The 12,830-nt window shown below is 35.8% G+C and overlaps 3 protein-coding genes across 5 annotated transcripts in view; all 3 read left to right on the top strand.

Annotated features, from left to right (window-relative positions):
- On the top strand, positions 1–2,943 carry LOC140984928 (wax ester synthase/diacylglycerol acyltransferase 11-like). 2 transcript variants are annotated; one of them, XM_073452628.1, is made up of 6 exons: positions 1–765; positions 1,214–1,283; positions 1,414–1,469; positions 1,528–1,740; positions 2,267–2,404; positions 2,623–2,943. In XM_073452628.1, the coding sequence occupies exons 1-6, from the start codon at positions 28–30 to the stop codon at positions 2,776–2,778; spliced, it is 1,371 nt and encodes a 456-aa protein (XP_073308729.1). In that variant the 5' UTR covers positions 1–27; the 3' UTR covers positions 2,779–2,943. The 2 variants fall into 2 exon arrangements, with proteins under 2 accessions (XP_073308729.1, XP_073308728.1); XM_073452627.1 differs by having other exon boundaries at positions 4–765; positions 1,402–1,469; positions 2,623–2,941.
- A 295-nt stretch (positions 2,944–3,238) lies between these two features.
- LOC140984103 (elicitor-responsive protein 3-like) overlaps positions 3,239–12,830 on the top strand; it is a 33,689-nt gene continuing 24,097 nt past the window's right edge. Inside the window, exon 1 of the mRNA XM_073451295.1 lies at positions 3,239–3,245. The gene's annotated coding sequence lies outside the window, so the exon portion shown is untranslated. The remainder of the gene's footprint in view (positions 3,246–12,830) is intronic.
- On the top strand, positions 3,697–12,559 carry LOC140984387 (uncharacterized). Of its 2 annotated transcripts, XM_073451772.1 has the most exons (14): positions 3,697–3,879; positions 4,071–4,332; positions 4,937–5,056; positions 5,559–5,623; positions 6,304–6,403; positions 6,594–6,665; positions 6,785–6,844; positions 6,925–7,054; positions 7,129–7,322; positions 7,421–7,605; positions 8,303–8,430; positions 9,611–9,873; positions 10,894–11,137; positions 11,440–12,559. In XM_073451772.1, exons 2-14 carry the CDS (start codon positions 4,072–4,074, stop codon positions 12,240–12,242), a joined length of 2,625 nt encoding a protein of 874 aa, XP_073307873.1. In that variant the 5' UTR covers positions 3,697–3,879; position 4,071; the 3' UTR covers positions 12,243–12,559. The 2 variants fall into 2 exon arrangements, with proteins under 2 accessions (XP_073307873.1, XP_073307874.1); XM_073451773.1 differs by lacking the exons at positions 3,697–3,879; positions 4,071–4,332 and having other exon boundaries at positions 4,963–5,056; positions 5,556–5,623; positions 11,440–12,558.

Here is a 12,830-nt window from a genome sequence, read left to right as displayed (position 1 = left end):
AACAAAGAGTTTTGTAAGCCTAAACACATGGAACACTCTGTAGAAAGAGACCAGCCACTGACCCCTGCCGGCCGCCTTTTCCTCCAGCCCCGGCTCAACCAAGTCATCAACTGCGCCATCGCCGGGAAACACCCAATCGACGTCGCCGCCGTGAAAGCTCAAGTTCAAAACTCAGTCATGCTGAAGCATCCCAGATTCTGTAGCCTCATGGTAAGGGATTCCTTGGGCCGCGAACACTGGAGAAAAACGGAAGTAGATATCGATCGACACGTCGTTATTCGACTCCGTCACGTCTCCGAGGATGCTTCTATCTCGGACGATGAAGCTGTCAACGACTACATGGCTGATCTCTCGGTCTCGTCGCCTCTCTCCGAGGATAAACCGCTGTGGGAGATTCACATACTCGCAGCTCACAGGACGGCGGTTTTCCGCGTGCACCATGCTCTCGGAGACGGGATTTCGTTGATGTCGCTGCTGCTGACGTGCTGCCGGAGGGTTGATGATCCAGAGCAGCTGCCGAGTATCGGCGGCGTTGGGACTGCGAGCTCGCCGCTGAGGAGGAGGTGGAGTGCTTGGAGTATTGTGAAGGTGGTTTGGTATACGTTGGTTTTTGTGATGGAGTTTGTGTTGAGAGGGTTGTGGCTCCGGGATAGGACCACCGCCTTGAGCGGTGGTTCCGGAGTGGAGGACTGGCCGCGGGGATTGGCGACGGCGAGGTTGCGGCTGGAAGATATGAAGACTGTGAAGCGAGCAGTTCCAGATGCAGTAAGTTTTTTCTGATCTTTTCCCATTCTCTTCTTCCATAAATTTTTGCTTCATTTCTTGGAAAACATTTTCACTTCAAAATTAATTTGCCATGTTATCTTATTAATTGCCACTTTATCCTTCCTAAATATTAATTAATTTCTAAACCTACCCTACATTATTTTTCACCCTAACTATTATATATAATAATTATATTTTACGAATTAATCATTATTTTTGTCTTATAATAATAATAATAATAAGAATATTAACCTCAATCTTTATTATTTTAATTCTAGATACACCTTAAATTTGATATGACATATAAATTGGATTTAATTTTAATAGTTTATTGAACCAATTTAAGTTTGTGTTTTAGTTTATTTAACTTGATATATTTTTTTATCTTTATGTCAAAAATATCAAAATGGGACAAAACAAATATATGACAATTATCAATCATTTTCAGACCATTAATGATGTCCTTTTCGGAGTAGTCTCATCGGGGCTTTCTATGTACATTAGCACATGTCCGAAAGGTAATATTCAAATCTATTGATTCATATATATATATATATATATATATACACACACACACATATACATATACTCAATTCACAAGCTTTAATTGTTCATGAATATTGGACGATACGATAGCTCTTCCCGAAGGTCTGAAAATGACCGGTGTTGCTATGGTGAACCTCAGACCACAGCCAGGGTTACAGGTAATTTTATTGTATATTATAACAGGTTCAAATCGATTCGAGTTCGNATTAATTACAGGACCTAACCGAGCTGATGGGCGAAAAAAGTAGGCTTCAATGGGGTAACAAATTTGGTATACTTCTCCTTCCTGTCTACTATTACAAAAGCAGTTCAAATCCTCTCCACTTTGTGAAGAGAGCCAAGGCAATGATCGACCAGAAAAAGCTCTCGTTAGAGGCTCCTTGCTCCTATAGAATCGGCAACTTCATCATGTCTCTTTTCGGCCCAAAGGTGAAGAAATTGGACTTGATATATATATATATATATATATTCGTGAGACCGTCTCACAGACTAAGGAAAAACATTGAAAAAACAAATTATATACCAATTAAACTTTATATTTTATCCGTACTTAATTCATTCAAAAAATTATTTCATGTTTTTCAAAACGTAGTTAATAGGGCTATACTAGTAAAAAAGTTGGAAAATATGATACAAACCTATATACTTTAGACAAACAAAAAAAAGAAACATTTCCTATATAATTCAAACGGAGGTAGTATATATGTGTGTGTATTTTTAAAAGTGTGAGTGCTTGAAATGTTTTTCTTCGTTAAAATTTAATTTGTTTGATATTCGGATGTTCGCAAAATAGCAAAATTCATCACAAATTTTGTTTGTTTTTAATTTTCGCATTTTATATTGTCAAATTTTTGTTTTCGTGTTGCAAGTTAGATTTATTCAGTCCTATTTCATTGAATTATTGATGTGACACCATATAATGTTGGCACGATATTCTTGTTTCATTTTCTTGTAGGTTGCGGGTATCCTCAATTACCGAATTATTTGTAATACCACATTTACTATATCGAACGTAGTTGGCCCTCGAGAAGAGATCACTTTAGGGGGCAACCCTGTGAAGCACATAAGAGCCACTTCCAGCAGCCTACCTCATGTAACATACATTCTCGATTTCTTTCGCTCCGCATTTTCTTCGAAGTTTTTATCTAATTAATTAGCACATTTTTCATTTTGGTGTTGACTGACATGGTGCTGGATGTTATATGTTCGGCGCCACGTCAGAACTTCCGGTCCCCGATTGTGTGAGATGAGAAGCTTAATTACCTCCTTAAAGTAAATTTGTTGGTTGGTTTCTGATGATAGATAATGCAGGCAATCACTTTGCATATGGTGAGTTACGCAGGAGTGGCTGACTTGCAAATTCTGGTGGCCAAAGATATAATCCCACAACCAAAACTTCTAGCCAAGTGTTTCGAAGATGCGTTGCACCAAATGAAGGAAGCTGCCGAGGCAATTACGTATCCTTGAAACTCACTTGATCATATCGAAATATATTTAATTTGAACTTTGATCAACAGCATCAAAGGATCATGTTATGTACTGCATCGGATTTGGGAATAAATTTTTCCATGAATTCGGTTCAATGTAATGGGATTTGAATTTTATTTCGGTGTTTTACGGGAAAAAATTAAAATGTTATTTAAGAATTGAATTTGACAGTTAAAAATGATATTATTTGAAATAAACAAATTTTTAAATGGCGAGTTTTTTAAAATATCTTGTTTATCAATAACATTTATGAATTTTTTTTTTTATATTGTTTATCATGATACATATGGAAAAAATATTTTTAAAAAGTAACAAGAAAAAACCGTATTGTTATTAAAAATTTTCACCATAAGTTTGTGAATGAAGTTTGATAAATTAAACATTTAATGTCAAAAATAAAATTTTAAATTTAAATATAAACATATTTTATTTGATTTTTTTATCTCAAAATATAGATATACAATATTTAATGTTATAGAATTATTTTTCTTTTCTATATAGATCAAATCCTATGAAATCTCATCACAATTTTATAACACAAAACTACGAGAGACCTCGGTCAACTATTTTTTTTTAAGAAAATGACCTCCTTAAGTGTATTTGAAATATACTTAAGGAGGTCATTTTCTTAAAAAAATAGTTGACCGATGTTAAGAAATAAATATCTTGAACACAATCTACTTATTAATTTTGTGAAACAAATTTTTAACTTAAAACTATAAATATGGATCAAACAAACTCGTCTCATGAATGTAAATTTGTGAGACTGTCTAATAAAAAACTTTTTTATTTTATAAAAATGTTAAATTAAATTCCATCAAATACCAATTCCATTTTGAATCTCATCGCGTTGATATAAAATTTCTAATAACATAAATAATAAGAAAAAATAAAAAAAAAAGGATGAAGGAACGTGGGCCTTCAATATTTAGCCCATTACCTTGAGCCGTTGAAAACCCTTCATCCTTGAAAGTCCAATTTCCACCTTCAACTTCAAGACGAAGCCATATTCTTGCCTTCAACCTTCAGGTGGAGAAACAAGCAGCAAAAATCAGTTTGGGTCGATTGTGAATAAGCAAGGTAACGAAGTAAATGATGGATATGGCTTCTCGATTTATTGCTTTGATTTTAATGGGTGTTAATCGATCGAATTTCGTGTCAAAGTGATTTGAATATAGTAGAATTGTTGTTCCGGTTTTTGTTCTGAATCCACATCAAAATCCTTGATAAACCCTATTGAGCATCTTTGGTTAATGTAAATCCTTTTACAGAATGGCATTTGGAGAGGACATTGGCGGCTTGTCTGATGATGAACGTAAAGCAAAGCTTATTCTCTCTCTGTTGAGAAAGTATGTCCCCGATGTCAAACACCCTTTTCTCGACCCTTCAGACCTGTCATACGTCGTGACGACTGTCAAAACTCACAAATTGCTGCTCGAGCGTGGTCTAGCCAAACAAGAGGTGATGGATTGCTGGAAAAAGGCTGTGGATTCCTGGGACCATCGAGTGCGTTCTCTTTTGGCTGGCCATATGGTAAGACAAATCTGTGTTTTCGTCATATTCCAGTAGAATATTTGTATGAAAAATATTGAAGGATGGAGCATCTATTAATTTCATTGTACAATTTTTGTGATTTCTTTGATTAGCTGTATATAGCTCTTACTTCAAATAGTGCCAATGTTACTTCTTTTTTCATTTAATTTCTTTTGGCTGGCCATATGGTAACATGAATCATGCTTTTCTATCATAGTCCAGTAGAGTATTTGTATGAAAAACATTTATGGGTGGAAGCATCTATTAGTTTCATTGCACAATTTTTATGATTTCTTTAATTAGCCTGTACATTTCTCCACTTCAAGTAGCAACGATTGGTTTAAATTTTCCTTTCTATTTTTCATTAATACTTGAAAAAAAAGAATGGACAAGGAACATGTTTGTGCTGGAGGTTGAAATAAGAAATAATTTGTTATGACACTGTGTAGAAATTTGATGCTGGGTTAATTGCTTTTTATTATTGATGGACATACTTGGTTCTTAAACTTTTGGAATAACAGATCTTTTTCTTTCTACTGAATGTAGACTAAAAAGAGAAACTATTGTGGCTCTAAAACGTTTCGATTTTGTTAATGTGCTTTAGCCAACAGATAAATGTTGGGCTGCGATAAGTTTACTTGCGGTGACATGTCAAGAATGCAGTTCACAACGTTTCTTAGCTTCATATTTTTCGTGGTTTGCTGAGCTACTCAATCACATCCAGGTATAATTACTTTCGAGCACTGCAAGTTTTGGTAGGATTGCTTATTTTGACTGCTGGCGTTGATCTTTGTATTGCCCTGACAAATTTATCTTGTCGCTTCCGAGGTTCAAATTGTTGAAATGGCTTTTAAGATCATGACTCATTTTCATTTGCTAAAGTACCCTTTGAAATCATGGAAATGTACCAATATCCTGAAAAGGGTTGTTGAAGAGTTTTAAATTTACCCTTTGATCTTCTAATTGAAGTTATGCAGAAGTTCCTTGACAGCTTTTTATCGTAATAGCTTACATGTCATATGCAGAGTTTCAATGTTAACACAATTAGTTCCTGGGGTTTGTAGAGATTCTTTTGTAACACATTTCTATGGTGGAGGGATCATACACATATAATACCATTAAAAAATGTCAATCGTTATTCACTTTTTTATAAATGGTGCAGTTTATATGAACTCTGTATTGTTTGTTGTTAAATCTTATACCGTCTCTTTGGTCATTGTTAGTAGCTTCCTGCGGCTTCTCCTTTTGTGAAGGTGGCTGCTTTTGCGGCTCTATCAGATTTGTTTACCAGGTTTGTACATTAATATTTTTTTTAAAGAAATGCTAGATTTTTCTTATATGTTTCTTCTGGTTACCCGTGAAAAATATTTATGGCGATTTTTTTAAAAGTTAGATGTATGGGTGAATTTGTTTGTCAATTGTCATCATTCATGTTTGTTTATAAGAATTCAAGCATATGAGTGACTAATCTAAATATTAATGTTACTTATTTATCAATATGAGTCGCGAGGGATATTTTTAGGAAAAATTGCACGCCTTCATACTTTTATCTTGGTGTCATTAAATTTTCATCTTTATTGCTCTTAAATGATCTTCATTTTTCATGGGATCAGAGGTGAGATAAAAAATTTGATCTTTGCAGAAGGGGTCTTACATCAACTTTGTGAGGTGACTAGTTGACATTTATATTTGTGTTTTGGTTAGAGTTCAAAGTCTGCTTTGTATTTGACTTGGGTTTGGCCATAAGATCGAGTGAAAATTATCATTTTCATTAGCTTGCTCTATACCAATTTAACGTAGCTGATTGCTTCTATTTAGTGACATGGTATATATTTTCAATAAAGTTTTCATGCTAATCTTTTCTTCTCCAGTTTGTTTGTTTTTCTTTTTAAATTTTAATTTTCTTCTGTTATACTAAGATATGGAGGTGAGTGGTTAATTGTTTTGATCTTTTCTCATAATATGGGTTAGATTGAGTAGATTCCCAGAAGCAAAGAAAGACGGTACTTCACTGGCTTCGAAAGTTATTGAGTCAACTTTGAAGATGTTAAATGCGGATAGCTCTGGTGCTGTATGTATATATATATCACTGCTTTACATTGTTTTATGTATTAAATCAGTTCTGTTGTGTTTATATGTCTGTAAATGTTTTATTTCATGATTTACAATATTCTTATTTATTTTTGTTAGCCTTCATCTCTATTGTGGGAAAAGTTTCCTTGCTACATTTACTCTCCTTCACTGGCATATTCACTTTGCAGGAAGAACTACTTAGTCTTTTATGCACCTTGATGAGTTTCTTCCCAGTATCTATCCACCGACATTATGACAATGTAAATTCTCCATTTTTTGCTTTTTGTGTCAGCTATTTAACTTTTTTCAATGGTGGGCTTCAATACACTGTTGATTTTTAAGTTCATGATATTCGAAAATAAACTGTTTTTTTGTGCAGGTTGAAGCTGCTATCGTCTCAAAAATCATGTCTGGAGAATGTAGTGCTAGTGTTCTAAAGGTGAGAGAGTTTTCCCATGGTTCGATACAGCATTTTATTGCCCAAACCAGTGGGCTTCATTTGGAGTTCTTCATTTGCAGAAACTTAGTTGTGGCTTGTCATTGCTTCCGAAATCAAGAGGAGACAAGGATAGCTGGTGTTTGATGATGACGAAAATTTTGCTGTCAATTGAAAGTCATCTGAATGATGCCTTCCATGGGCTAGAAGAAGGTATCAACCAGAGGAGTTACCCAATTGGTTGTCAATTTTGGTTCAAACTTTGTAGCTTATTTATTTTCTTCCAGATTCCAGAAGCAGCGAGGCCATGAAGGTATTACTTCTTTCAGATAAAAAATCCCCACCACCACTAGGAGGATTAGTGGTATCTGAGCAGACTTCTAATCTTTCAACCAGGAGGCTTGAGCAACTGCTGGGGTTTAAAATTTGTGCTCTAATGAGTAGTTGTAGCACGATGCTAAAAAACTTTTACCCTGTTCAGGTAGCATATAACTTCTTTGCTGATGCTTTTACATTAAGAGCAGCAGGTGAGGATCTCAAAACTGATGCATGTTAAATACCATTGGTGTTGAATGGCAGGTTCCTGTGCCAATTCGTGCTCTAGTAACTCTTGCATGGAGAGTTCTGCTGGTTGATGGCTCATTGTCTCAAAGTCCACTTCCTTTCGGGACTACCCTGAAACAAGAATTTATATGTTCAGAACTTCCACGGTTGCAGTTACATATGCTTGAGATTATCACAGCAGTTATCAACGGTTTAAGAAGGTGAATGCTGTTATTGTCTTTCACTATTTACAGATACCAAATTCCTGTTTTAGTTCTCTAGCAGTATTAAGTTTATGCAATCTTGCTTGAAGTTTTCCTCTCCACTAATTACTCAAATGGGCCATCAAGCTATCTAAATTATGCAGGTCTGAAAAGAGTTTAGGATTGCCAAATCCCCCCGTAAAAAAAAATGGGAATATAAACATCACTGACAATTTCGAGTCTTTCTGTCGAGGCCTAAGATTCTCGACAAGAAGTATTCTAGTTAATTGGTGGGTTTCTAGGCAACTAGTTATTCGGTGGGTAAAAGAAAATGCGAAAACTGATATTAAATCCAATTGAAAGAGTGAACCTAAGCGTTGTCCGTGCAGAATGATGCTGTCTGATTTAGTATAAATATTTATGATAGCAGTTTGGCTTTGCACTGTGATTTTAGTTCACCTTCTTGATTTGCAACTAGTGCAGCTATTTTTTTTTTCCTTTCTTGGAGTTGAATTGTTAATGATCATTGAAATATTTTTATGGGTAGATGGACTGATTTTGTTGCTGCAGCTAAAATCTTAGAATTGGCACAGTTCCTTTTTCTGTCCCTTTTTTTCTCTGAAAAGAAAGTCTTAAGTCCTAACTGCTTCATTTTGATCTCAATTTCGTCAAGTTATAAGTTGTTTAAACCAGGAAATTTCTATTCTTTGTGCAGCAAAGTATTACCACATGCAGCAGATATTTTACGACTGCTGATGGAATACATGAGGAGATGCATTTCTGCAGAGCTGAGAGTGAGAGCATACTCGATGATGAAAGTCATGATATCAATAGGGGGCTTCGGTATGCATCCAAAATATTTGTTAGTTCTTTTTATTTTTTGTCTGGTTTGCAAAAGCAGTTTCTTTATATGTTTCAACTGCTTTTAACGGTAATCATTATATCACACTCAAGTATACTGTATCTCTGGTGTGTGCTCATGTGCGTTTCTATGAAAGATATAATAGAAGCTTTTGAAAACAAATTGGATCTTTAAATTTCCAGTGCACAAAATTCTTGGGAAATACTGTTTTATGTTATGTAGAGTGGATCTATGAGCATTTTCTATTCATGGAGAGTTTACAGTCTGTTACTTTCATGATGTCTTTGATATTCTCGTTGTTTCTGTCATCAATGTTGTTAAAACCATCACTAAAGATGAATCTATTAGAAGACGAAGTATTAAAGGATGAAAGAAGGCTAAGAGGAAGTTTGCGCATAACTATATAAAGCATGGGGCATTTATATTATATGCACGTCTTTTACCAAATTCTAAATATCCTAGCTGTAGGCGCTTCACGTTTAACTAGCTATAGGTGCTTCACATTTAACCGTGAAATGGATCCATGTGATGGGAACTTTGATAGTTCTCGTAGTTCTGGCAGCTTGATAGAGCACATAACATCAAAAGTTAATAATTCATTTGTGAAATCTTGTCTTGAAACTGTAGCCATCACATCCTATTGTTTGAGCTTTTGATTGGGCGTCATTTTGTTTGTTCAGCACTTTAGAAACTAGGAAAGGGTAAGATCTTATATTTTGAGATCCGTAGATCGTATAGCCTCTGTGTTTTACAGACTGAAACTTGTTTGAGAGAATAGAAGTTGCTGTGATTGGAGGCTTTATGTGCTCATTGACAGGGTTGGGGTGACTGGAAGGAACCTTGCATTGTGGTCATATGCAATCAGAGAGCATGTTGAAAATAAAATCTTGCTATAAAAAGCGAGGACTTGTTTACATGATTTTCTTGTTTAAATGCCCTTATTATATGCGAACATGTTCTAACACAGGCTGTTGCCTGTTAACTCAGCCAAACTCTTCTTTCTGTCCTCTTTCTATTCTTGATGGTGGTGCCAAAATGTAATCATTTATCCATATTTTTTTTCCAAGTCCCTTCGAATAGGCGACATTTGTAATGAGCTAGTACCTTATATCAGACAACTGGGTTATTATATCTTGACTAATTTAAGCTTTTTTATTTCAGGAACTGCAATTCATGTGATCCCAGATGTTATCAACATTGTATTTATTGATTTAGATCCCCTTGCTTATAAGGACGGAACAAGTTCCAAAGCTGCTTCGGAGGTAGTGACTAAATCTCGTCGGAAGAGAAAGAAGCATTCTAGTACGACAGGATCATTTCAAGAACAGCCTGTAAAAGGTGTAGAAGTTGAAATGCCACAGACTTTGTTTCCGACATCTGTGAAGATAGCTGCATTGGAGGTGTTAGAAGCTCTTCTAATTGTGGTATGTGTCCGATCTATGAGCATATCATTAGTTATGATCTCTCTTCAATTTCTTCCTTGGGAAATCTCATTCGTATGTCTCATTTATGATCATTTGGTTTAAGTGAATCTTATGACTGACTTGACTGAGAATGGTGGATTGCAACTGGATGAATTTATATTTTGGCTAATCTAGCGCAAATCTTCTATGGAACTGTACTTGAACCTTCACTTGTATACTAAGAGAACCTAGTTTCCGATGAAAGGAGCAAGAAACAATGCCCCTTTTCTTCTTCGTGATTTTTCTGTTTTACAAAACTGTTCATTAAGATGGTCTAATATTTGCAAAAGGGGCTTGTTTATATTTCTAGAGTCTCCGATAATCTAGATCAATATCATTCAAAGTCTTAGAACAGAACCCTACTTTATTTCAGTTTTACAAGTACTTCTAGATAAATTTGAAATCTATCGATGTATTTGTTAATTTGAGGACCCAAACCAGATTCTGGCAGACACTTCCCAAAAATTTAATAACCTCCAAGTTGAAGATGCTTGGTTGTCATTGCCAGATGTGATATCAGTCTCCTTGTATAACCATATTATGGTACACTAATTAATAGCTTACCCCAATATACCAACCTTCAAAAATAACTATAGAACACCTGTCATGGGTAAAATAACAGTAAGAAACATAATCCATTTATTCTTTTTCTAAACGCATTACTCAATTTTGTTTTAATCAGAATCTGTTTCTAATTATTTGAGTTATTGCTGCCTCTCTATGATAATTTCATTATCTCGCTTGGATGATTCCTGAGGTTTGATAATAGTATTACTTTTTTTCTTTTTCAAATGAGCTATTTGCTGTAGTTTGAGCTCACCATTCTTAATGACGTAGCCACTCAAAATACATTGATTTTATCACAAATAATGCAATTGAGTTAGAATTTATAATTTTAAATAAACTGACATCAGTTACGGCCTTTTTGATCCTTCTCTTTGTTTTTCTTTAATATATAACTACTGAAATTGTCACTACCAGGGTGGTTATTCAAAATTTGATCGCTGGAGACCAAAAGTTAATCATCTTCTTATTGCTATTGCTGAAAATGCTTGTAAAGGAGGATGGTTCAAGGAAGAAAGAAATGTCTTCATCTCTGCTGAACCTAGCCTTGTCTGGACTGACTTTCAACTAGCTTCGTTACGGGGGCTTTATGCATCTCTTATTTCTCCAGGCTGTACTAGCCCATCACATTTAGCCTCGGGTCTGGAACTTTTCCGTTCAGGTGATCCGTTCAGTATATTTTCTAAGCCGTAAAGGTGAAAAGGCATAATCATCAGACTAATCTCTAGTTCGTACTGAGATTGGCCTAATAAGGAACATCTAAATAGTCATTTCTGTTAAATTTTTGATAAATTAACTTAATAGAAACTTCTCTCACAGTTGTTTTGGCATAACTTTTTGACTTTTCTATGTCCACGATCATAAGCTTGACCAAATCATCACCCAGTCCTGGTTATGTGGTTCTGCTATGCTGTATTATGATTTGATCCCCTCATTCTGCTCTGGAAGTTGCATGTACTGCAGGAACCGAAGAAAGAGGGACGAAGCTTGCTGACTACTGTGACCGTGCCTTGCACAGGCTTATATCCCTGAGGACCGACCCTATGTTAGGCACCAGTTTGAGCGATAGTGACTACAAAGGTCAAGGCCACAAATTTCCCGATACTTCTTATGCCACTGGACAGAGCCTGTTGTCTACATTTGAAGTCGGGATACAAGGGATAGACCCACCTGAGCCTGAATCCGAAGACGATGACCTGTACGAAAACTGGGTTGGCAATGATAACGATGATATGGAAATGCAAGTCACCGAAACACAGAAGAATGCTAATGATGCCACGGAACCTCTCGTGACCACTGTACCTTCTGTTTCAGTTTTTTCGGAGGAAAAATATTTAGTTGTGCCGGCTGGCAATCCAGCTGAGAAAATGGTGATTGGTGGGAATGATTTTACAGTTGAATCACCGATCTCGGAAACTACCAAGAAACAAAGACGAGATAGTGCACCAACTACGTCATCAAATCTGCCAACGGGTGCTCAATCCGATGTGGTTACTTCAGAACGCGCTGCATTCAAACCATTCGGCCAAGAAACAACAGTTGAAAGTAATTTTGATAATGGGATATCTGCCAAAGATGAGATGAACGCTTCTATGTCGGAACAACTTGTGTTGGAGACCAAGAATGATGATGTTTCTCCAATAGTCGAAAGGTTATCTGCTTTTCTATCACGTTCAGAAAAAAAGAGAGGCAAAACGTTGGAATCAGACAATGAATCTGCAGATTCAATCCCAGATATTGTCGATGGTGATCCAGATTCGGATTAAAATATTCAAGGCTGGATCACACACACTCCACAGAAGAAAAGAATACGCCCCAAACTGATCATTTGTGGTGAATTTTTTTTCTCAAAGTTTGGGTACCGTTGAGCTGATTCAACCCGCGAGGGATCTTCAATTGGGGAAATTATTATTTTTTTGCCTATTTTTATCCAACCCGAACATTATTGTCGCATATCAAAATTTTGGTTGCGTTCATGAGTTGAGTTCAGTGTTGACGTATAGTTGGTTTAATTTCAACATATAGATAGTGTTTAATGGTTAAACTTTCTGAATCTCGAGAACCATAAATTTTCGTGGTGACTTTTAGGATGTCAAAATCAGACACAATCACCAACCTGACACGGTTCAATCGGAGAAAAAAATCAGGTTTAAGGTTTTCGTGGCGACTTCTACACAGTGAAAGTGAATTATGTTTTTGTTTGGAGTGGATGGAACTCTTTAGAACGATTGTTATACTTGGATATGGCCATCTGAGTAAGAAACGTTGTCTCAACATAGAGAGCACAGTCATCTAAAAATAATAGGCAGTCTCTACTCTCTCTAGGCATGTCTTATATGGTGTCACTTATTCTT

This window comes from Primulina huaijiensis, chromosome 9 (genome assembly GCF_012295235.1).
Source record: "Primulina huaijiensis isolate GDHJ02 chromosome 9, ASM1229523v2, whole genome shotgun sequence".
Lineage (NCBI taxonomy): Eukaryota > Viridiplantae > Streptophyta > Magnoliopsida > Lamiales > Gesneriaceae > Primulina > Primulina huaijiensis.
The sequence above is the reverse complement of the archived record's forward strand: the minus strand, read 5'-3'. Positions and strand labels throughout refer to the sequence as shown.